Source organism: Aythya marila (genome assembly GCF_965140915.1).
Source record: "Aythya marila genome assembly, chromosome: 1".
NCBI classification, from domain to species: Eukaryota; Metazoa; Chordata; class Aves; order Anseriformes; family Anatidae; genus Aythya; species Aythya marila.
This window is the reverse complement of record NC_139042.1, coordinates 23,241,189-23,264,847: the sequence shown is the minus strand read 5'-3', so window position 1 is coordinate 23,264,847 and position 23,659 is coordinate 23,241,189. Positions and strand designations below refer to the sequence as shown.

Genomic DNA, 23,659 nt, shown 5'->3' with positions numbered 1-23,659 from the left:
TAGGATCAATCCTCAAAGGAGTTGTGTGTGGCAAGTGTGATGTCCAAATTACTGCAAGCTGACATGGCTCCAGAGCTGTAGTTAGTGACAAGAAGCATGTTTGGAAATCACTGCAGTGCATCGTGATGAAAGAGTAGTGTTCCCCGTGTGTAAAGTCCTGCAACTTCTTGGTCCAAATTTAGTCTATGAAAAAACAGTAGCTTTGATTTAGCAAACAAAGAGATTTTTGCAGACCAGATTTTGAACGCATAGGCCTTTACACCTGTTTGTTTCAATAGAATATAAACTTAACCATGTACCCTCGTGAAAGTTGTCAGACAGCTGAAGAGCAGCTTATGTTCTGTCTGTACACCAAAACTGACTTCCAGGTTCTTTGTTTTTATTGTAAAAGTTGATGGTATTGCTACATGTCAGAAAAGTGATGGCAAACCACTGGCAGCACTACTGGGCTTGGGGTGGTGCCCAAGGAACCTGCAGTGCTGCTTTATCTCAGCTTGGCACCACGCACCAAAGCATTTGCATATAGAGCTAAACAGAGCTATGAAGAACTGGAGAAGTCTTCAGCTCTTATATACATGATATTATTCTCCTCCAAACTTGGCATTCATGTCTGTGATGTTAAATGCCACTGTCTAGGAGGGACTGGAGTTGGCCATGACTTAAAAAAGTGATCTGCCAGGGGAAAAAAAAAAAAAAAAAAGGAAACACAAAAAAACACAGAAAAAAAAAAAAAAAAACAACACAACAGGCATTCAGAAACACTTTACTGCGTAGCACATCAAATGTCATTCTTTGAGTGAATTTCTCTGGTGTTTAGATGAGTTTCCTTTGGAAGCAACCTTTAAGAAAATACAAAGCCCTCCTAATATCTCTCTGAAGCTCTGCCAGCTTGTGATTGCTGTGTTTTTTTCCCTTAAAACTGTGAATGCTCAATGCAGAACACTGGTCATATTCTGATTTTACCATAATTCTCCCACAAACTCAAAAACACTTGTGCTTTTTTTTTTTTTTGTGGCCTGTTATATATTAACAGGCTATTGTTTACTGATGTACACAGTCAAATTGTAGTATTTTACCTGACTGGCAATTGCAGTCAATTTCTGTTGAAATTATTTGTGGGGAAATTTTTTGGCAAGTAAATGTCCTTGGATATTTATAAATGAAAGATTTAGTTGATTTATTTTCTTAGATGTTTGTCGTGTAAGCATAGGACATACTTTAGACTGCTGTCCTATAAAGAATCTCTTTTCAGCTTCTTAAACAGTGAAGAGTTGTTGCAGCTCAAATATTAGAAAGTAATTAAAATTTTAATTAAACATTAGAAGCATTTTGTTTGCTTTGTTACTGAAATTGCATTTTGTTTAATTTACAGGCTGAGAGCTTTCTGTCGGTCTTGTTTGTGCAGTGTTTCAGAGGAGGGTGTGGGGGAGCTTTAAGTGTGGTAGGAAAGCCTTTGCATCGAAAAAGAAACCAAAACCAAATCTCTGCCCCCTTCCCATGCACTGGCCTTAGATTCTGTAAAACCTAAATTTTGACTTTGCTGCTGGCTCATGTAGATATCTGCTCAGTTTAAAATGTCTACGTACTTAAGTCTGCAAAAACTATAAAGTGATATATTTTGGCTATGAAGAGATCTGAACACTCAACTGCAAAAATATTTTCTTCTGCAGAATCCTTGTTGCCAGATGATTATGTAGTTCCTCTTGACTGGAAAGTTTCAAAGATGATCTATTTACTGTGGAAGACCTCTGTGGAGGTACGAATTTTAGGGGATTTCGGAAGGCTTTCCAATATTCCAGGTGTAAAGAGGAAGCATTCAGTTCGTGAAGCAAAATGTTACTCTTTGCTAATAAAATTTGCTTTGTTTTTTTAATACTCACCACAAGGAGATGGATGCTTTGTGTACTCTTTTGAATATTTCCAGAACCAGCTCCAGGCCCTGGTAGGGTTCAGATTTTGAATGGTCTGCTTCACAAATACATACGAAGTAGCTAAAGGAGATAAAAACCAAAAACAAAAAAACATTTTCATTGATGCTTTTGTCCTGACTTGGCCTACGTTAAATACAACCTAGCATATCTAATTGTTCTCCTCCTTGTGTTCTTATCATCTAAGCAAGTGCCATCCTCCTCCACTAGCATTAATTTCTTCATGGCTACTTCTACCGAGACCTGTAGCAGAGAAGTCACTCTGAATGATTGGCAGCAGCCTAATTCTCCTTGTCTAATCAGAAACTTACCTACAAATTACTTTTTTTTTTTTGCTCCTTCCCACGGTAGCTGTTGCTTTGTGAAGGTTGGTTTTACTTAAGGAGCACTGTACTGCTGGTAGTGGAAATGAGGAAAATCCCATAAATAAAATGAATTACTGACTGTAAAATAGAATATGGACCTTGTTCTGTCTCAGAATAACAAAATCTTCTGTTGCATATTTTCTCTTCTTCTCTGGTCTATTATTATTTGTTTTAGAAGAAACAGAAAACCAGTGGATTGCAAAATGGAAACACTTTGGCTGGTAAGTCTATTTTGTGATACAAAACCTGTATAAAGCGCTTGTAGATCAGAGAAAATAGTTAATGCTGAAGTGAAGTGTGCCAAAGATTTTCAGCACGAATGAGAGACAACACGCCTTTTTGTGTAAAATCAGTAGGATATGGTAAATAAATGTATCTCCATTGATTGCGTACATGGTATGGCAGAGCTGCAGTCTCTGTGAGCCATCGCTTCACATTCCCTGACTCACGTACTGAAATTCTTTGTGTTTTAGACTTTTCCATAAGAGCATTAATCAAATATTTAGCTCAAGTTTGTCCTATTCCAGATCGGAAGGAAATTTAACATGAAAAAGTCTTTCTTTAGACTTTTCTCTGAAAAATGGAGCATCTTCAACATAATGGTTGCCAAAGACTGCCATCTTAATAATAAGTGAGGCTCTTGAACAGCAACATTATCAAGGTCCATGGGAAGCCTGGGGTTTCCACATTAATTCCTCCCGTGTGTAGATTATGGATGATTGCCATGTTAGTTTAGTATAATTTAGTATAAACTGCATAATGAGATTAAAAATACACAATAGTTGCTTGCTGGAAGCTCGGATTTGGTGTCAGAAATAGGAGAGGTTTTTTAATCAAAAAAGGAGAAAAGGAAGCTCTTCACTTGGAGAGCTTAGAGGAAGCAGAAGAGTAGCATATATAAGTATATAGGTGTATACATCTGTCAGAGACAAACCTGAAAAAACTGGTGTATTTGAATTTTCCTGAATTGGCCATTCAGGGGGCAAAATAAATGAGCATTCTGATGAAACGAAGCTTGTTCTACAAATACTCTATCCTGACTTAATCCCTGAAATTATTTTATATAATTTGTATCTTTGGCTGCAGTTAGCATATGTTTGTTTTTTAGATGATATTATTAGCCTTGAAGATCTAAATAAAAATTGCCAAGAGAATGAAGATGCTTCTGAAACGCTTCCAGAAACAGAATTACAAGGGCTCATAGAAGAGAGCATCACAAGCTATGCTGGCAGTGGCTGTCTGGATACTGTGCTTCCTCAGTCGTGACTGACCATCTTTAAAAAAAACAAACCTGCATGAAGGAAAAGGTAATCAGTCACACCTGTGACAGAGTTATTAAATGTTTTAATTCTTGTATATTTGACCAAACATCTAAAGAACATTAGTCATCATAATTTTTAAGATGCATTTAGCACCAACCAACATACTTGATTTTTTTCTTCAGATTAGGGTTGAGGTGAATTTTGTGCATGTGTTTGCTTTTGTGGCTTTGTTTGCCTTTTTTTGTCTTATTTTGTTTTTAAACCGTAATGGGGAATGTTTTGTTTGTTGTTTTTTTTTTTTTTTTTTTTTTTTTTGCTATTAAAGCTGTATGTTTTTTTTTTCCTCCTCAAAATCTAAAAAATAAAAAATCTAAATCTGCCTGGTGAAGTGAAAGCGATGGTCTGGGATGCCTAAAAGCTGGACTTCATTGGCAGCTTGGTTACTGTGGTGGTCTGTAGTGAGTAATGTCACAGTTCCTGTTACTCTGTGAGCTGCTCATTGCAGCCTATCTCCACCCAAAGCATGAATTTAAGAAAGTCTTGAATATTCACTGCAGATTAAAACCCAACTTTTTTCCATCCTGCCAGTTTTCCCCTGCTACTTCTGCATGTCAGAAGTAGCCCCATTTTTGCATGTCAGCTTCTCCTGTTTGTTTTTCTCTCCTACCTGTAGTTCTTCTGCACTCATATGCCATATCTTTTTCCTCAGTTGTTTGGATTTTTAAGGCTTCTTCTATTGCGTATCCCTTTCTTTGTTTGAACTTGTAGTTGTTAGTAATAAGCAACTATATAAATCCATTGAAAGAAATAAGAGCGATCAGTTTTTGAAGAGCTCTGCTCACTCTTATTGCCTATACCTTTATCTGGTTGCTGAATTTAGTAAACTGTTTATTTCCCTTATCTTTTTATGCTGTATCTCTGCCATGCTGCTCCCCAAAGCCTCCATCTCCTGCTTGCTGTGCAGGCAGAGGCAGCGATCCTCAGCCCCAGGTATTGGGGAGCCAGACCCTAGCTGCTGCTGTGAAACAAAATTCTGCAACTGAGCTTCCACGTGCCATTTTTGCAATGTCTTGGAGTAATTTACCTTGCTAACCTGCAGGAAAGAAATGGAAAGCTTTCTGCTGGGCTGGAAAACTTAGATGAGTATGTATACAGTCCAACCAAGTGCAACTGTATGTGGAAAGCATCTCTTAGGGTTATCGATAGGACCTTACACCCGTTTTGAGGGATAGGATCATCTTTCCTTACCCCATAATCAATATTTTCTGGTTGCTGATTCAGGCAAACTTACCAAGAATGGTGTCAGAGTGATTGTAAAACTGCCCCAGTGAACATCTCTAAATGTTAACATGGATTAAATTCCATCAAATGTCAGAACTTCTTTTCAAAAAAAGCAAGAAAACAGATGCATTTCTATTGAAAGATATTTAAGTCATGGAAAATAAATGGGGAGCTAAAGGGTCTGGAATGATGGTATTAGATTTGAGAATAACTAAGCATTACTGGCCAAGTGAAACTTAGTTATTAGCCAGATGATCTTGCTTCTGTATTAATGTTGCATAAGGCTGTTCTTACTGAAAGGCGAGAGTGAACAGTGGTGGTGTTCCTCTGTAAATACACAGAGTTAATCTCAAGTAGTTTTGAGAGCTCCTTGTCGCAGCATTGGCAGTACATCAGTATTTGCTGTGGAGATTAAGCAAGAGATCCCGATTTAAAAATAAAAAATGCTGAGATCAGTGAAAACAGCATATTATTTTGGTGTGTAGGTCTCCTTAGGCCAGGAACCTGCAGTACAAGATGCCAATACAAATATAGAACAGGATGACAAAAGCTGATTGCAGTTTAAGCATTTATCTGCCTTTATTATTACAAAATTAAAGCTGGCATGCTTGTGTTTGAAGTGCAGAGGTCGCTTTGCAGTAACTCCCTGCAGGGACATTTCCTCCAGGACAGCACAGCAGAGCAGGTGTTTTGGTGAGACATGTCTCCTGATGATATATGTTATCAGTCCTCCCTTTCCTGGCCGTGATATTGCTGTCATCTCCCTTTGTTGGATGCAGTGCTTCTGCAGCCAGAGCAAAGCAGGTCAGCTGTATGATCCAATGCAGAGCTGACATCCAAAAAGTGTTCAGTCTGGACCATCAGGATGAAATGAATTCTTAGAGCCATGCAGGACATAGGGTAAGGTGCAGCAAAACGTGCCTGGGAGAGGCAGAAGAGAAAGCTGCTTGTGCTGAATAATAGGAAACTTCATCAGACTGCAGTTTCATCAGTGGTTTAAATTTGCATTAGCTAATGGTGCTTCTGAAAAGAGCAGGAAGAGCTGCTCGTTCCTAAAGCTGCACAGCCTGCTCTTGCACTGCTACAGGTATTGGTAGCATGATGCAGGGAACTTTATGCAGAAGCTGATCTTGGTTGGAAACCAAATGTTTTGTGGGATGGGTTTGAAGGTGAAATGAGTAAAGAATTACCAGAACTGCTGGTGTGAAAAGGGCTGTGTGTTTAGTGCAGATCCGTATGCAGGTCATACGTGCACTTGCTTTGCATACCATGGTTTGATGTGCAGACCTCTGTGCTTGAGCGGATGCTGTGCGCAGGCCCGTTGTGTACCCCCAGATGCTCCTAAATGCTCTGTGAGGGCACTTTCCAGGCATGTAGAGCAGCAGAAAGATGCTTGAAAGTGAGTGTGAGGTGGCTGGCAAATAGGTCAAATCAGAGAGGAGCTGTCAGTGGTGGTGAATGAGAAGCGATAGGAAGGGTGGAATCAAGACTCCCAAAGCTTTGGTGTTAAAACTTTTGGCTTCTGTTTGATGCAGGAGATGAAGGAGTCGCAGGTCTGATGGTGGCAAAAACAAGGATGATGTGGGAACTGAACAGGAAAGAGAATTGTGATAAAAGCAATATATACATATAAATATCAGGAAGCATGAAAAAAGCACCCAGAATTATAACCAGAAAAACTCATCTATCTGTTACAGTGCTTTCCAGGAGGACCTGGCCTAAAATTTACTTAGAGATCATAATTAGTAGTAGAAATAAGAGGAAATAAAAAATAAGAGAAAAATAAGAGGAAAAAATAATAAATATGAGGAAATTTTAAAAAATATATAAAAGAAAATGTCCACCATGTCACTCTTCTCCTTATTTTTAAATCTCAAGATTGCTAGGTCTGTGCTATTTCTAGTTTTGACATCCATGTGTTTTTTTTCCCATCTTCTTGCATTTTTAATTTTTTTCTATGCTTTCTATTGTCTGCTTTCTCTCCATTCTTTTTCTCTTTTTCAAAAAGTTATCAACAGCTAAGTATGAAAGAGAGAAATAGACTTTGTAAATCATCAGACAGGTGAACTCTTTTTAGTCTGAAGATCAGATTTACAACCATTAAAGTCTTTCTACAGGCTGCACTATTGTGATATTTCAGCAAAATCTCTTTTTTATTACAGAAACTTCTCACTTTGATTCCACCATGGAAGGACTTCAGCTTGCAACCAAGGATTTTAAATGTAAGGAGTAACCTGGAAGAAAGTTACCCGTGTGACTTATTTTTGGTGTGAATCTGTGGCCATCTGTTGTTTTTTTTTTTTCCTCCACTGATATCAAGTTCTCTGTCCACATAACAAAAATCAAAATTGGGATAATTTTTCGTTATATAGTAAAAGGTCACTCTCTGACACCAATTGGAATGCATCCCTTCTCTTCACATATGAGCATGATACGAGGAGACTGAAAGCAGCACGAAGGAGGTGTCTGTCCACGTGAGGTGTGAACGTCAGGCTCTGGTGTTTAATCTGGGTCTGAGGGCTCCAGATTTTGCTACAGGAACTGGGACGTGAACTGGAAACGATGCCTGTCTGCAGGGAAAGATGTCTGTTTTTCTGTTTTTAATTAAGCGTCTTATCCTACTTCTGCCTGCTCTTACTTTTCATTTTGTTCCTGATAATTACCTCCCAATCTCATTATAATGTCAAGTGGAAGAAACCTTCATCAACCTCTTCTTCCCATTCTTTATTCCGTAGGTGCACAACTTACGCTGTTTTCTCCTGAAATGATGCTTCATGTTTCCCTCCAATTAGGTTCATTTGTGACTATAGATATAAGAAGAAAGTTGTGCTATAGATCTGATTCAAACACACTTGAGGAAAATTGTGTATGGTTTGCATTAGATGGATAAGACCTATAATTAACACCAGTAATTGGTGACTTGATGTTTGTTAGAGGTATTCCTTTTGCCATTGTTTTTACTTAAAAGTCTTATGTGAGGAGAAATGTAAACTAAAAGCAGTTCTTTCCTTATTTTTTGTTTATGTTGGGTTTTTCCTTCAAAATTAAGGACTTTTCAACCAGAAAGTAATCTTACTGGTAACATTTCTGGGATAATTTCCTCAGTAACAGTATCACTAGTGGAGTGTGGGTTTCCTGAGGGAGATGAGCAGCAGAATTTGATGAGCATTTAAGAATAAAATCTAAAATTTTGCTCATGCAAATTTCTGTAAAAGGCCCACAGAGGTAGAAGAAATAATTACATACGTGAAGTGCACTAAATTACCTAAGTGACAAATTTCAACCCATGTTTTAAAGACACTTTTTTTTTGTTTTGGTTTGTGTTTTCCCAAGGTGTAGTTAGATTCATCTGTGTTCTTTCTGTGGAGGTTGTAAACAGGGCCAGGCTTCTCTGCCAGCTCTCTCTCACTTTTCTGGAGAAGCATAAAATCGACCTGATGTATGGCTGTGGTCCCTAAAATGTTGCCAAATGTTCAGTGCATATATCTTGGAAGTGCTGTGATGCCTGGAAGCGGAGCACTGCAGGTTGGCCTTGATCATGATGCTGAAGTGTCTGGCACTTTCACCTGCAGAATGAAGGAAGCAACCACAAACTGGAGGAGGAAACCATAAAGTGAGGTGTGGTGTGAAGGACAAGAAAGAAAAGAGGCTGGTGGGGGCAGGGCAAGATCACAGAGGATGTCTATTTATGAGTAAAAGCAAGTCTACTTGCTGAAATAGCAAGTAGTGAAGGTGAGACAGGCAATAAAGAATGGAGGGAGGTGAAAAGAGAAATAATAATAAGATAGCATGGAGGAAAATGTCACCTGGGGACAAATATTGATATAGCTTACAAAAAAAGAAAAAATAATTAAGGAGAAAATTCATTTAATCAGAGCAATTAGGAGATAAACTTTCAATTTATAGACTTGTAAACTTATAAAATTTATAAACTAACTTTGTCAATTTTGAGATAAACTTTCATTGATAAGGCTGGAAAATTCTTTGTAGTGAGGAGGGTGACAAAAAAGACAAATACGACCGCACTTATGGTGAAAAGGGTGGGAGAAGATCAATGAGAAGAGAAACAGGCAAGTTTAGGTTGTGTGTACGTGTCAGAAATACTTCCCATTTCTGTAGCTTCTAGATCCAGAATATTTAGCCATTTCTTCATTTGTTTCCTCTTTCTCATCTTTTGCCTACACCCTTTTCATTGTGTATCAGCTGAAAAGGCAGAGCCTGACTGAAGTTGCACTGAGATCTAAATTACTAGGGTCCCCCATTCTCTACTTAAATATTCCACATAAGCAGTTAAGTTTAGAAATACATAAATCTTTATGTTGCACCATTGGCAAAACTCAGAGACTGTACTTTTTGATGCATTTTTCATGCTTGTGTGTGTGATTTTCCCCTTTCCTTGGTTGGAAACATACTGCTCTTCTACAAGGAGCATATTATGGAAAATGTAATGGGGAGGGAGGTAATTCATGCTGGTCAGAACCTCAGCTATCAGGCTTAACCTGATGTACCGTGGCAGCAGAAAAGTCGATTTGGTTTCAAGAAAATGTCACTGAAGTGTTCCTATTTTCTTCTTACCTTTATTTATTGAGAAAGAATTCTGAACGCATATATTTTCTGTTACTGAATACTGCCCTTCCAGAATGCTTGAAATAAAAAGTTTTCAAAAATCCCACAGTATTTGTGTATGGACAAATTGTTTCATCTTTTAGAGAAGGGTGTTGCCTGATGGTAGGTTTGATTTGTGAAGTTTATGGATCTTATTCCCTGCCACCTTTTTCCACTTGATTCAGCTAGTGGTGAAAAGTATGCTGGTTTCCTCAGATTTGCTTTCTCAAAGTAATTAAAACATTACTACAGTACTTGGTGTGCCACATCAGGGGGAACTAAGCTTTCCTATGGTGTGCAAACACCATCTTTAGCACTATTTGCAGACTCTTAGAGCCAAAACTTCAGTTAAATGGACATGTGTCCCTGTAGTGTAGAGCCTGGTTTCTGACCAGACTGCAGCTGCTGGTTTGTATGGCTCCGAGAGGGCGACTGACACCACACCGAGTATTTTTGTTTTCAGTGGAAACTGTATTCTTTCTTTGTCTTGTGTGGCCGTAATGTTAAAGCAGGTCAGGCTTTCTTTATGGAAAATAAATCACATTAAATTCACTGTGGTTTCTCATGTGATAATGCATATGGAGGAAAAAAAAGGGAAGCTGAACTGAGCTTGATGCATGGGGTTGCTTATGCAATGCAGCACAGTTAGTTAGCTGTGGCTGCCTGGAATCCTCGCCTACTTTTGGGTGGAATCCAATAAAAAAGAAAGAAAACGAAAGGAATAAAATAGATCCTAAAGCTGGGGTACTGTAGGCAGCTCTGGCGTGCTGTGGTGACAGAGCCTGTGGGGCAGAGTACGGGGGGCCAGAACCGTACGGGGGGCCTGGGGCTTCGCAGCACCGACAGCATCGCCCCCCACCTTGATAATGCGCAAATTAATTAATTTTTAGTAACCACAGCCGGCCCCCCGCGGGCAGCCCAGCCCTTCCCTGTGCGAGGCCTCCCCGGGAGGGGCCGGGGCCGGCTCCCCGCCGCCTCCCTCCCCCTTCCGGGCCGGGCCCGGCCCTCGCACGACCGGGACCGATCCGGGCCGGGCCCCATGGACGAGCGGCTGCTCCGAGCCCTGGGGGGGCTCAGCCTGCAGCCCCCGCCACGGAGGCGCTTCGGCAAGAGCCTGGTGCTGCTGCGGGGCCTGCCCGGCTCCGGGAAGAGCACGCTGGCCAGGTAAGGGCTGGGAAGGGGGCTGGTGCCGTGACAGCCGCTTAGGGTTCCTTTAGGGTTCCTTTAGGGTTCCTTTAGGGTTCCTTTAGGGTTCTTTTAGGGCTTTGCCTCGCAGGGTCTTGGCTCCCTCAGGCTGGTGGAAAGCAAGGAGCCAGCCCTCGGGCAAGGTGCTAGAGCTGAGCCCCAAATGGCCCGGGGTGGTGTCAGGGGGTCCTCTGCTTGCTCCAAAACCTGGAAGGAGCAAGGCTGGGCTGCGAGATGGAAATAGGGTTATGACAGCCACCTCGGGGGCTTCTCTGGCCGGGAAGGGGAGCAGGAGCCTCGCGGAAAGCTCAAAAATGCTTCAAAGCTTCGCTGCTCCAGCCACGAGGAGCTGCGTTAAGGACACGCTGCCCAGTGCGTGGGGCAAGGTTCCCTTCCTAATTTTTAAGGGATTAGTGCCCAAAGGTGCGTTGCCAGTAAGCCACTAAATCACCCCAGCCAAGCTATTTGTTGTTCTGTAAAATTACCAGGCTAAGGCTTTTTTATTTTGTGGTTGATTGCCGACGATAAAGCAGTTCCTCCGTCTCGCAGCGAGAATTGCCAAGGGCTGCGACTTCTGGTTTCGAGTTGTCTGAGCCCCAGTGGTGTGGGAGAGAGGCAGGAGAGGCTCCAGGACTGGTGAAAAATTGGTGGAAAAGCCCCGAGGGGAGTGCTGTGGGGTGGCACCACAGCCTGCCCGACCCCATAGCCACAGCCTGGTATCACGATCGGCCTGGTATCGCGACCAGCCTGGTATCCCAAAGCTCCTGGTGTCCCCCTGCTCTCCACCAAAAGGTGGACGTTCACCGTGGGCTTGCCCCCCGTGAGGAGAGTGTGCCAGAGTGAACGGAGGGATTTTGGGGTACGTATTCACAGCCAATGCAAATAACTCGCCTCTTTTTTTTCAGGTCAAAACACGAGTTTAATTATTAATGGTGGATTTGCAGAATAAATCGTAAACATTGTTTTAGTCCCCTGTAAGGGGAAGGCTTGAAGAACTTGTTCTGCATCTAGCCCCTGCTGATTGTATCATAAACACTACGTGGCTCAAAGGGCAGCTGTGAGAGCTGCCTGTAGCACCTCTCTGTTAGCTCTGTCAGATTACGAAAGGACTGTGCCAAGAAATTTTTGAAATTTGCTCTTTCCAGCATCCCAGACTGTGTATCTTTTGGTGTTGGCAATTGTAGTGTGCTAGGCAGGAATATGTTTGTAGAGAATTAGTACAACAAGCACGGTGCAAGATCCTATTGGTGAGGAAACGTGAGATTTACTTTAAAAATGTTCAGGTAAGCTAATTTTACCCATTAAAAATCATTCTCTCTGACTTTTTTCACTCACACTATCACATTCAAATATTTGCAAGCATCAGGATACATGTGCACAGGTGGTGTGGCCAAAATCAGCAAGGACAAGGTCCTTCGGCAGCCTCATTTTTGCTTTTTGTTCTAGGTTCTTCTTGGTTAGTGGTGACAACGTGGGCTTTTTATGCCCTCTAGCAGTTACCATGATGCCATTTTTCATGAATCTTAGGCAAGATTTTTGGCTGTTATTTTTGTTTTCCCACTTTGGGTGCTTTTACAGCTAGAGCTCTCTCCCTTTTGGAAAGAGGAGGGTGGCTGCAGGCTAGCAGGACCTGCTGGCCATCCTCCTGCTCTCCTGTCTCCTAGTGGCAAGTCATTGCTCTGTATCAGTGTGTGGGTGACGAGCACGTTTCCCAGTTTCATAGCTGTTAACTCTGCTCTTGGTTATCAGCATATGCCATTGTTTTAACCTTTGCTCTGTTGTTTCTTCTGGTGCTTTCACACACGTCTCTGTTCATTCATTATTCATGTCAGCTACTATTTCTGTTGCAAGCTGTGTGCCTTTACAGCGCTCAGAAATGTCATGAACCGTGAATGTTATCACCAGTGATACTGCAACTCGCTGATAGAGCATCCCCTTGTCGGTTTGTTGCACCAGACTATTGTCCAGGAGCAAGCTAGGGCTCAGGGCTTGATTCCCTGACCTTTTATTGTCACCTGGCACTGTTTGGATACAGCTTTGTAAGATATAATTACAGCATCTTTTCCAATCATACCACTGTTAAGGATGCACATCCCTGAGCCACCTATTTATTAGGTGTTCCTAACTGGTGCCCTCTAATCATTCACTGTACATCATCAGAGGCAACTGCTAAGAAAACATGTCTGAGGTGCAGTAGTACGTTCAGCTTGCAAAACATCTCCAAAAATCAAGTGAGCCACGTGCAGGCTCGTATCTGCTTCCACAACAGACTTTGTTTGTGGTGGAAACGCACAACTCAACATAACACGTAACCTATTTAACAGTTTTGCTCAAGCACTAGGCTGGGCATGATCAAATATGTAACTTCTCAACTTCTACTGTTGATTTACCACTTGAAATAGGACCGGTTTTGTGCTCCCTTATGAAGTGTAAAGTGAATAGTCATCCACAACAGGTGATGAAGACACAGAAGGGAAAAATACATTGGTACTGAGGAATCGGTGCTTGACATAGGCTTTGTCTTCCCCAGTTCTCTCTGCTGCATTTGTCTTGTTCCTCCCTTCACCTCCAGTCCCTTCTCCAGCCCTGCCACGGGTAGGATCCCGAATCAGCCTGTCCTTTGTCACCAGGATCCCAACCCTACGGGAGAATTGCAGCACAGTTCATGGACTTTGCCTATTAGCTCTGCAGCTCCTGCTTCCAGATGGTAACACACTGTCAACATCTACCTGTGTATACGACATGCTCGTGCTTCAGGTCCTTCTGAACGTGTTTATCGACAGGCACACCACAGCTGCTGCTCGTGTCCTGCCGGTGAGACGTGGAGGCACTGCCGTGCTGCCTGGCAGCCCCGCGCCGGGGCAGAGTCCTCAGGGCGCTCACTGCAAGTTACCAAAACACTGCAGGCAGCTGACAGCACTGTGCGTGTGCTCTGTTTCTCGTTTTTCTCATTTTCTGCCGAAACTGAATGCTGAAAAGCCACAGGAAGGCTTTTTAGTGAGCAGAACAAGTGGCTGTATGCAGTACTAGCACATAAATGTTAGGATCTGCATTACACTGGAAAGAAGTTGTATCTTGAGACTCTACGAGGCCTAAGATCTGCCCGGCACTCAGTTCTGTTAGTTTTTATGAAAGCAGAAAACACTCCTGCCAGTCTTTTTACCAGACTGAATATCGGACATCCATTCACTCCCAGAGTTTCTGATGGAAAGACGTGACAGCCTGTGAAATGCAGACAGGGGCTTTCTTTTCTCCAGTGACATCGTTAGTGGAGGTGGGGACTTCTCTCAAGTCCTGTACTTGTATCCAGCTAGTGGAAATCATGGCTAGTAATTTTATGGTCTGTGAGGACAGAAATATCTCCAGTTAAAATCAGAATTGATCGTTTGAAAGCACTGAAGATGCTATTAATAAACTGGCTACTTCAAGAACTGTATAAGTCGTGGGAGCAGGTCCTCAGATAAATAACTTAGAAGGCTTCAAAACCCCTCTCTGTTAGCTCATGGAGCTGTATTTTCAACAGAAATATTCTTTTTTAGTAGTTGCAACCATGGTAAACCTGAGCACGGTGAAGAGTAGAGGTGAATGCACCGAGAGCCCGCGCTGGTCGGAGGCGTCCCTGCAGCTGCTGCTGGGGCTGGTGACAACGCTGGAGCCTCTGCGCACACTGAGGGCTCCAGGAGGGTTTGAGCAGTCCCCAGGCCTGCCAGCAGTTTGCTGCTTCTGTGCCATAAGCATCTGAAAACCTTTTTTTTTTTTCCAGTTGCATCAGTCTAACAAGGTACTTCACCTAGCTTGGAAATCTGCTTCCCCCTGGGAAGGGGAAAGAAAGGCACGAGAGCAGACTTGTGCCTGTAACAGACCATATTAAAACTGCTGCAAGGCAGCTGCAGTACGGAGCAATTAAGTATCGTGTAGGCTAATTAATACTGAACTTTTGACAGATACTGTTTATCACAATGCAGTGCTTAAAGTCCAGTGGCTTTTCTTCAGTGCAGACGTAGCCTGTAAGTACCCTTCGATCTTGCAAAGAGATTTCTTTTTTCTTTTCATCCTTGATGTGGTTTACACTTACTGATCTAACTGCAATGGGTGCTGCTCAGAATTTATTAATAAATAACACTGGGCACAAATCCTCCTATTTTGTATATTTAGCTCCAATACAAGCATTATTGTTGCATGGAGTGATCAGGAGTCTAACGGGATAATGTAAAACCTCTAAACTACACCAGCTTCTGGTCCTATGTAGATCTCAATGGCTGTAGTTTCAAGCAAAATATCAAAGTGTCTTGGGTGCAAATGAATTTATTTTTATTTTTTGCAAGTGAAATTAAAAGGGACAGAACAAACAGAACGGGACAAGGTGGCAGGAAAGAACTGTAAGCTTTGGAGTCAGTTTGGTTGTAGAAAAACAAGTGTTAGAGACAGCAAAACAAGCTTAATGTTTTGTTATGTTGCTATTAGTGTGGTTTTATTTGTTTAGTCTGAGTATAGTAAACGTGACAGTAATCCATAGCTCTGAACACATCTTGTGCCATATTTTTCCTCCTTTGAAGTCCCAGTTTTATCTGCTTTATTACCAGGGATATGAAGATAGTAAACTGAATGTACAGGTAATCACACACTGCTTAAGTTGCTTACATATCAAAGCTCTCTGTTAGCATTTAAAATGCTAAAAAGTATTTTAAAATTTTGCACTGTGATAACATTTTGAAAGGAAATACCGAAGAAGAAAAACATACTGAGATCTTTTATTAGTATGTACAATTTTATGTGCATCTTAATAAGTAAAGGGACAACATATTTTAGCACAATCAGCTTTTTAGAGAAGAGATTATGATGCAGATGGATGAAACGGGAAAGGTAAGGTACTGAATTACTGAGAGCTAAATTGATCAGTGTGTCAGCGTGGGAGCAAACAGATAAGCATTAGGTGCTCACATGCTCTTCGTGATAAGAATTATTTGCATGGGACCAAAACTAAAGTTTTGTGTTTTTTTTTTTTTAAAAAAAACTTTTTTTTCGATCTGTTTGTCCAGCAGTAATTAGGTAAATAAAACATCTCTTCTGAGCTAGAAGATAACTGTGTGTTAAAAGGTATGTAACTTAGTGGCTGCAGCACAGAGCAGTGAGGTTGGCCTTGGCTGGTCAGCCAGCAGCGAGTCTCTGCTCCCTGTGGCAGTGGCTACCCCAAAATAACACGAATTAATCAGCAGACGGTGGAAATTACAGCGCAGGTGAAACAAGTCAGAAGTCGGCCTTGGTTCAAGGAAAAGCAAAGTGCAATCCGAGTGAGGAATTGCTGCTGGCAGGCAGGTTAGGATGAAATTGGTAGGTAAATGGCTGGAGTCGAGCTCGAGATGACAGAATTAAGCCTTTTCTGTCTGCCCGTCTGGTTTTTTGCCGATAACCTAGAGGGACCTTTTCCCCTGCCGTTGCTCAATTAGATAAGGCATTGAGAAATTGTTGTTCTGGAGCTTACGGGGATGGAAGAGAAGCGTTTTATCGAGGACGCTGAAATGAGTCACAGACTGAAGACCATGTGTGGCGTGAGATAGCAGGGCAGCGACGTTCGTGTCTGAGAGTCACAAGGCTTCTGGACTGGCCTTACTTTCTTCTGTCTTGGCTTCTGGGGCCCTGACAAGATAAGGGCTCAGCGAGATGATGTCGTGGGCTCTCCCTGGCTTCTTGCAGAGATTCCCTCCCTTCCTCCTCCTCCCAACACTCCCTTGACTGACAAAGTGAACAGTTCAGCGTATGGACACAAATAAGATGAAAACACACAAACAGAAACCCAGTTTTGCATTAAGATTTCTTTTTAATGTTCCCTGAGGACTAATTTGCAGGAAGAACCTTTCAAATTCAAGCCACCACATCAGGAGCATTTTCATTCCTTAGCCTCCTGAAAGGTCAGCCTGCAGCAAGACACCACCAGATCTCGTCCCAGCTGTGAGTGGACATGGTTGTGGGACACACGTCAACATGAAGAGAAGGGGGTTGCCCTTGGCTGTTGACCACAGGGGACCTCCTTTATGGATCTGCTGCATCTGAGGTGGCCAAGCCAGGCAATGCAAATTTGTCTGCGAAACATTAAAAAATGGAAATCAAAGAAAAATGACTCAACTCGACAAGAAGAGGGCAGAGTAAACAGAGACAAGTGAGAAGCAGAAAGAACCATAAAATAATAGGAAGTGTTGACTAATCCCTCTCATACTTGTTTGTACATTAAAGGAAAGGAGCTGCATGCTTTACAGCCAGAGAAAGAAGAAGAAGAACAAAGAACAAGACAAAGCTGATAATACAGACAATCCTTACTAAATGACCAACCATTCCTCCTTATTATCTTCAAAAATCTTTCTGTAGTGAAACTCCCGTAAGAGAATTGCCTTTTAAGACTCACTTCCATGGGATTAGCAGTATTTTTTAAAATGTATGTTCATACCTTCTCAAATAACTCAGAAAATTGAATTTATTATTATGATTAAAGACTCGTGTTGGCGGTCCATTGTGGATCTCTCTGCTGAATTAAAGAAATCAAACATGCCTTTAAGCTCCTGCATGCTCACCTACTGATTACATTATTTTCAGATCTCTTTAATCTGGGATTTTCCAAACAAAGGACTGTGCAAATTTGCAGAGCAGTCGTACAGCTCTTGATGTAATGTTCTTTGTTAAAGGCATGTGTTTGCACATCCTAATCCTTCTTTCATTGTGGTTTTTGTTTTCCAGACAACTGAAGTACGACTATCCCAGTGCTGTGGTTCTTAGTACTGATGACTTCTTCACTAGAAATGGTGTGTACGTGTTTGAGCCTGACTTCCTAGAGGATGCACACAAGTGGAACCAAAAGAGAGGTGACTGAAATCGATCCAGTCTTTTGTCAGCATAGTTTTGCTTTTCAGTATGTCTTCAAATTGAGCCCCCAAATAAAAATATCTCAAAGTAGGTGAAGTTCATGGTGTATTGGTTAAAATATATTTGCCACTTCTGATATTATTTTGTAGCGTTAAAGAGAGGAATTTAAAATGAATTAATGTTGGTGATAGTTACTGGTTTTGGAAATAGAACTGACTCTGAGGTAGCCCTGCTGAAGCTTGATTAACAGCAGGTGGCATGCAAATGCCAGCACTGCAGCTGCTCAGCACAGCTGTGTGCCTGGCATGGTGCAGACTGCACCTCCTTAGGTGTCTGTCCTGACCTAGAAGTGGGTGGCAGTGAGGAATTAGTGACAGGCAGGAGGAAAACTTCCAAACCTCCATAATTTGAGAATGAAATGACCTACATGGCTAGCTGAGAGAGAAAAATGTCACATATATTGGAGGCCGTGCTCTGAACTCAGTTATAGCATTGGCAAACGTACCTTGGGATCATAAAACAGACATCTTTTGCAAATAATGGTCTCTCATACTTGCTGTAAATACCTAAATGTGTCTAAATGTGTTCACACAAGTTTCAGATCTTGCTACTGAGCACAGCCACCAGCTGCATCACCTGCAGGAAACACCTGCTGGGTGCCGACCTCTGCTTGCTTTTGGGTGGTAGCTACAAACCCAAGTCCGGCGGGGAGTCAAGCGTGCTAGGAGTGGGCAAGGAAAGGACCCTTCTAGGCTAGGAAGACCTGGCTCAGTCTGTTACTTAATACGTTTTAGCTTTACTTGATGTGTTACATTACAGCACGCAAAGCAATGAAGAATGGGAAAAGCCCGGTTATTATTGATAACACCAACATCCATGCTTGGGAAATGAAGCCGTATGTGATGATGGTAGGGAAAGCTATGATTTATTGCTTTTACACGCTCAGCTCTGACATTGAAGAGGTGATCTGACTGAAACAATTCTTAACAAGGCTAAAACTAATGACTTCCATTTTCCCTCAGTCCTCTAATTATAGTTAATAATTTATATTGCGAAGACATAGGGGAAAAGGTGCCTATGCAATTATTTTATCTAGCCAGCTATACACCTCAGTGAAGGCAAAATTATTAGAAAGATTAATGATCTTTGAACTTGCCCTGTAGCTTCTTGGCAATCAGGCAATCCTCAGCAGTATGAGTGTGACAGTTTCCAAACTGTTGAATCTGAAACTGACCAAATCTAAGAGTTTCCAAAGTTAACAAATATATCAAAATTTTAGTTTATGACTTGTGAAAAATACATCAGAAAGAGTCCTTGAAGGGTGCATTCAGTATCTCTTTTTAGTAGTGCTGGCAGGCATAGCATTTATTGCCAATATCTTTAGCACAGTTTCATAGTCTGGCCTGCCTGATAACATCACACTCATGCTTATGCACAGCTATAAGTTCTTGGGTTCCAATCACGTTAGAAAAAAAATTTGGGTCAAGGTATTGCTTTTATGGGAGCTCAGAAGAGGCAAGAATTAATAGTGGTGTTGGAAACCTTGGACATGTTACTGTGCTGGAGGAAGTTGTGAATGCTTCTGGGTGACCATGAAGCAAGTGAGAGATCAGAACTAGAGGTGTACGAGATGTAGAAAGATCAAGAGTCCCCTGCCTCCTTTCTGCTACTACATAATCTCTTCAGGAGGCAGTGTTCACACCTCCAAATCAAATCCCAAAAGCAATCAATAGCTGTGTTAGCTAAATATATATACACATACACATATACATATAGATGTATATGTATACACATATGGAGATACAAATATGTTGCTTTACCATGAAAAAAAAAATCAAGACCTGTAGGTTCAGTGCCTGGAAATAGCACGACACTCCCAGAAGCTCCAGCTTGGCGCAGCCAACCTGTGGCTCTTGAACCTTCTGTGACTGCCACAGAGCTCCCGTGGCAGAGCCCCATTGCCGCGGGGAGCAGGGTGCTGGGGCAATGCGGAGGCAGGGTGTGCTGGGAGACCCAAAGCCTTTGGTGTAAGGGGGAATGGACTGGCAGGGAGTCAGACCAACACCCTGGTGGGAGCCGTGGTGAGCTTCTTCCTTCTGGCTCCTGGAGATGCGTGATACATCTCTTAACCTGATAAAAATTTTAAGGGGGGGCTGGAAAATTGGCTACTCCTGGGTTTGGTGGCCCTAAATCTAAAACTTGTGTGTATTTCTTCAGGCACGTGAAAATAGCTACGAAGTTATATTCCGGGAACCAGATACACCCTGGAAGTTCAATGTTCACGAACTGACAAGGTACAGCTTTTTCTCTTTGGTGCAGCAGACAGCTTCTCACTGTTGTGCTCTGAGAAAGGTCAGCACTTCTCCTCTTCATACCCCCTGAAATGTCACCTGGTAAATGACAATGAAAGGGCGTGCGTACTTCATTCAGGCTGAGCCATTTCTGCTGTGTAATTATTTGAAACAAGTCAGCTTTTGCAGTAGCCTGCCAAGACTGTAAGGCTAACTCAAACACCTGCAGTTTGGGGCAGCGTTTTAGCAATTGATAAAGAGACATCTGAAAGTTGCTTCCAGTACCTTCAGCACTGGCTGCAGGTTTCCTGATACCAGATAAACGTCCTAGCGATACCCTAGGTTCTCTAGGTACCTAAATCTTTAGTCCACAAGCCGTGAGCAGTGTAAATCTCCTGTAAGAAGGCAGGTAGCTCTTGCCAGAGCTCTGTTCATGCATCCTGTATGCCCCCGGTAAGGCACAGGATGTCAGTCTTGAAGGACAGCACCATTCCCAGCTGCTTGGGCAGAAAAAAGGCAGGAGTATGGGCTGGTTTGCTCTGATCAATTCTGGTTCTGCATCATCTTTGCAGTTGTGCTGGTTGCTGACCCCAGGTGCACACTGCCCATGTGTAGGGCACTGGCTGCTGGTGGCTCTCATGCCCATGACAAGTGGGGATGCTGCAGCTGGAGACCTGCTGCATTGATTTCATCTTAATTCCACTGGAGGAAAATAAAACAAAACAAAAACAAACATTTTGAGCACTCCAGGATTTGCACACAGCAAGACTTTGAAAATGCAGCTGCAAGACAACGTCACACTAGCTCACTAGTAGGGCCTCATGGAGTTAAATGGTAGAAATAAAGCTATTCAGAGCTCACGAACTCCCAGAGACACAGAAGTACCTGGCAGTCTTTGAAAAGTTTATGATTTGTCCAGAAACCCCTGCATGGTTGAGCATATTGCTCCCCTCTTCCCAGGCCTACTTTAATTTATATATTTGCCCTGGAGTCACCGTGTGTGGCCATGGGCAGCTTCCATTACAAACAGTGAAGTCCTACACGTTTCTGTTTCCGCTTCCTTCCCCCTATTTTTATAGAACAGAACCATTAAGGTTGGAAAAGCCCTCCAACATCATCTGGGCCAACCATCCCCCTACTGCCAGTATCACCCACTAAACCATGTCCCTAAAATCATGTGCAATGTCTCCTCTCCTCCCTACCTCATCTTGTGTTCCTATTGAGTCTTCCCCCCCCTGTTTTCACATATGGAGCCCAAACCTGTGTTTTACAGGTGCAAATTCCCAGCTTTTCTCCCCCACCCCCCTAGTCGCTGAGCTTGCTACAGAGCCACCAGCAGCACCACCTCCCCCACCATCACTTCTGCCCATTCTGCATCACATGAGGGATGATTTTTTTTCCCCACATGCACTCAGCTAAAGCAACAACAGATGTGTGACCTCCACACCTGTTACAAGTCAGTGCCTGGGCTATCCACAGCCAGAAGTATGAAAGCTCATCCTGGTGCTAACAAGCTGTTGGCTCCAAAACCCAGCAATATTCACATAAAATAAGATACAGGTCTTGTACCTAGCTCTTTCTCACCTGGCTGTTTCAGTGCATTCGCCTAACCTCTTCTGGCCTTGCTGCCCACAAAAATATGCGGGTTACTTTTTCCAGCAGTCCCTACAGTACTGTCGAGAGGCAGGTGGCTGCGACCAATGGTTTAGCCAAAAAACAACAGCTAGAAAAGGCTCACCAAGCACCAGGAGCGATGTCCAACAAATGCAAGCCAACCCGTAACATATTTCTGCTACCGTTGCCTCTACAGAAGAAATATCCACGACGTCCCGTGGCAAAAGATCCAGCGGATGAAAGAGGAATACGAGCACCACGTCACCTTCCACAGCGTTCTCCACGCCCAGCAGCCCGGCAGAGACGACAGAAGCGCCACGGGACCAAGCCCAGCTCACGGCCTGGGCGCCCACCACAGCCCCCCGCCGGGCTGCTCACACAGACCGCGCCCGGCACGCACGCGCACCCTGCCATTTCGCTGAGGGGTGGAGGCTTCTGTGCGTGTTTTAATTATCAGGGGATCAAAGTCTCTAGTTTTACTTTATTTTTTTAAACTAAACTGTTTTATATTCTTGTATTTTCCTACTGCATTTCAAAAGCAGACTTTTAGTTCTTAAAAGTCTTTACAAGGCGCTAGATTATGATCTCACAGATCTTCCTGGCTGATTGCCCTCTTATCTCTGGCACAAACTGCGTGCCCTCATCCTTCTTCCTTCACTAAAATTCATTCTGGCTTATGGTAAAATTTGTTGGCTGGGCCTCACTCTTTTTTTTTTTTTTTTTTTTTTTTTGCATTGCTGTAACTGCTAGAGAGCACTGAATGCTCTTAGATTTTTTTTCTTACAGCCCACGTGGCCAATTCCTTCTCCATGCAGTGGTCACTTCTTGCACTTTTGCTCCTGGATAATCCTTTCTGTCGTCCCCTTCTTGTCTGGCATGTTTTAACTGCTAACTTTCAGAGAGGTGAAAAGTCGATCATGGAAAAGGTAGCTCTAAGAGAGTGTAGCAAGATTTGATGCTCTTCTGCATCTCCGCATCTTCTGCCTGCATCTATGCTGTTCTTACCTTAGCACTAACACAGCCAAACAGCATCTCCAGCCTGAAGGAGGAAAACTTTAATGCTTTAAACTTCATCTTGTGGAGACAGCAGAGGAGGCAGCGTTCAGTTTCCTGAAGGAAAGATTGGTACTGGGTGAGTGCTTGCTAACATGAAGGTGGCACCGGGCTACAGAGGCAGCTGTAAATAGGCAAAGCACAAGGCTGCTGCCTACCTGAACTCAGGACAAAGGGTATTGCACAAAATGACAACTTGAGAAAGGAGGGGGAAAAAAGTGTTTGTAAGGGAAGAAATTGACCCCTTCTGCCACGCAGTGCAGAGAAGCCATTGACTGATGGCTGGATGAGGAAAAGAAGCTATTCTGCAGGAGTTCCAAAAAACTTTTAAAATCCTGTTGATAGGTCTTGGTCAACAGGGCTCATGAAACATTATTGTAAAACTCAGCATTTGTGATGGCAATTTTCTGTAAGTAGGTGCAGAATTACACTGCCACCTGGGCAGTGGCTGTAGAAGAGGGCAGTAGCAAGGTAGTTGGCAGTAGGAAATGAAGAAATGAAGGAAATGAAGCTCTAGGAGTCTGTATAAAGCAGTAGGGGTGGGATGAATTATAGTTTTTATTTTTATTTTTTAACTCAGGCTGCATGTAAAGCAGCACTGTCACCACTGTAAATAATTGTTCATTAAGGTGTTTAGGGCACCTGCAGCATTGCACAAAGTTTTTAAGTGAAGCCGCTGCCACCCTCTTACATTCCCCAGTCCCACCACAGTGCCCAGCTTGGCTGCAGGAGCTGCCCTCAGCCCGGCACTTGAGCCAAATTATGGGCACAGGACTGCAGGAAGGGCACCAGGAGGGAGCTGCTGCCTTCCTCCTTTGACTTCTGAAGGGCGAAGGCAGGACAACGGCATAACTAAACCATGGAGTCAGAGCCTGCCACGCAGAACTGCTTCTCTTGTGCAGAAGCTCCAGTTTTGAAAATCTTCACCTGCAGAACTTAATGAGAAAGAAACCATGAACTGAAGTACTAACTCCCTCCTGGCAGAAAGAACGTGGGATGAAATTAAGGGCCTGGCTTTCTTTCATAACATTCTGGCTTAAAGTAGTACCTCTAACTAAGACCAAGGATTTATTATTACTACTTTAATTTTTTTTTTTTACTATGAATCAGTCATAATTATAGTTCTTTTCTAAAAGTTTTAGCACTGCACAGAAATTTTAAGGAATTATGGTTTACATAATTTTAAGGAATTATGGTTTACAGAACCATGCCAGAATTAC

The 23,659-nt window shown here is 42.7% G+C and overlaps 2 protein-coding genes across 2 annotated transcripts; both read left to right on the top strand.

The window, feature by feature from the left end:
- Positions 1-689: 689 nt before the first annotated feature.
- LOC309883125 (uncharacterized protein) lies at positions 690-9,736 on the top strand. The gene is made up of 4 exons (XM_082770918.1): positions 690-1,756; positions 2,469-2,514; positions 3,402-3,600; positions 6,999-9,736. Exons 1-3 carry the CDS (start codon positions 1,625-1,627, stop codon positions 3,557-3,559), a joined length of 336 nt encoding a protein of 111 aa, XP_082627044.1. The 5' UTR covers positions 690-1,624; the 3' UTR covers positions 3,560-3,600; positions 6,999-9,736.
- A 711-nt stretch (positions 9,737-10,447) lies between these two features.
- Positions 10,448-23,562, top strand: N4BP2L1 (NEDD4 binding protein 2 like 1). The gene is made up of 5 exons (XM_082774351.1): positions 10,448-10,605; positions 17,356-17,480; positions 18,301-18,389; positions 19,699-19,775; positions 21,583-23,562. The coding sequence occupies exons 1-5, from the start codon at positions 10,481-10,483 to the stop codon at positions 21,806-21,808; spliced, it is 642 nt and encodes a 213-aa protein (XP_082630477.1). The 5' UTR covers positions 10,448-10,480; the 3' UTR covers positions 21,809-23,562.
- Positions 23,563-23,659: the final 97 nt, after the last annotated feature.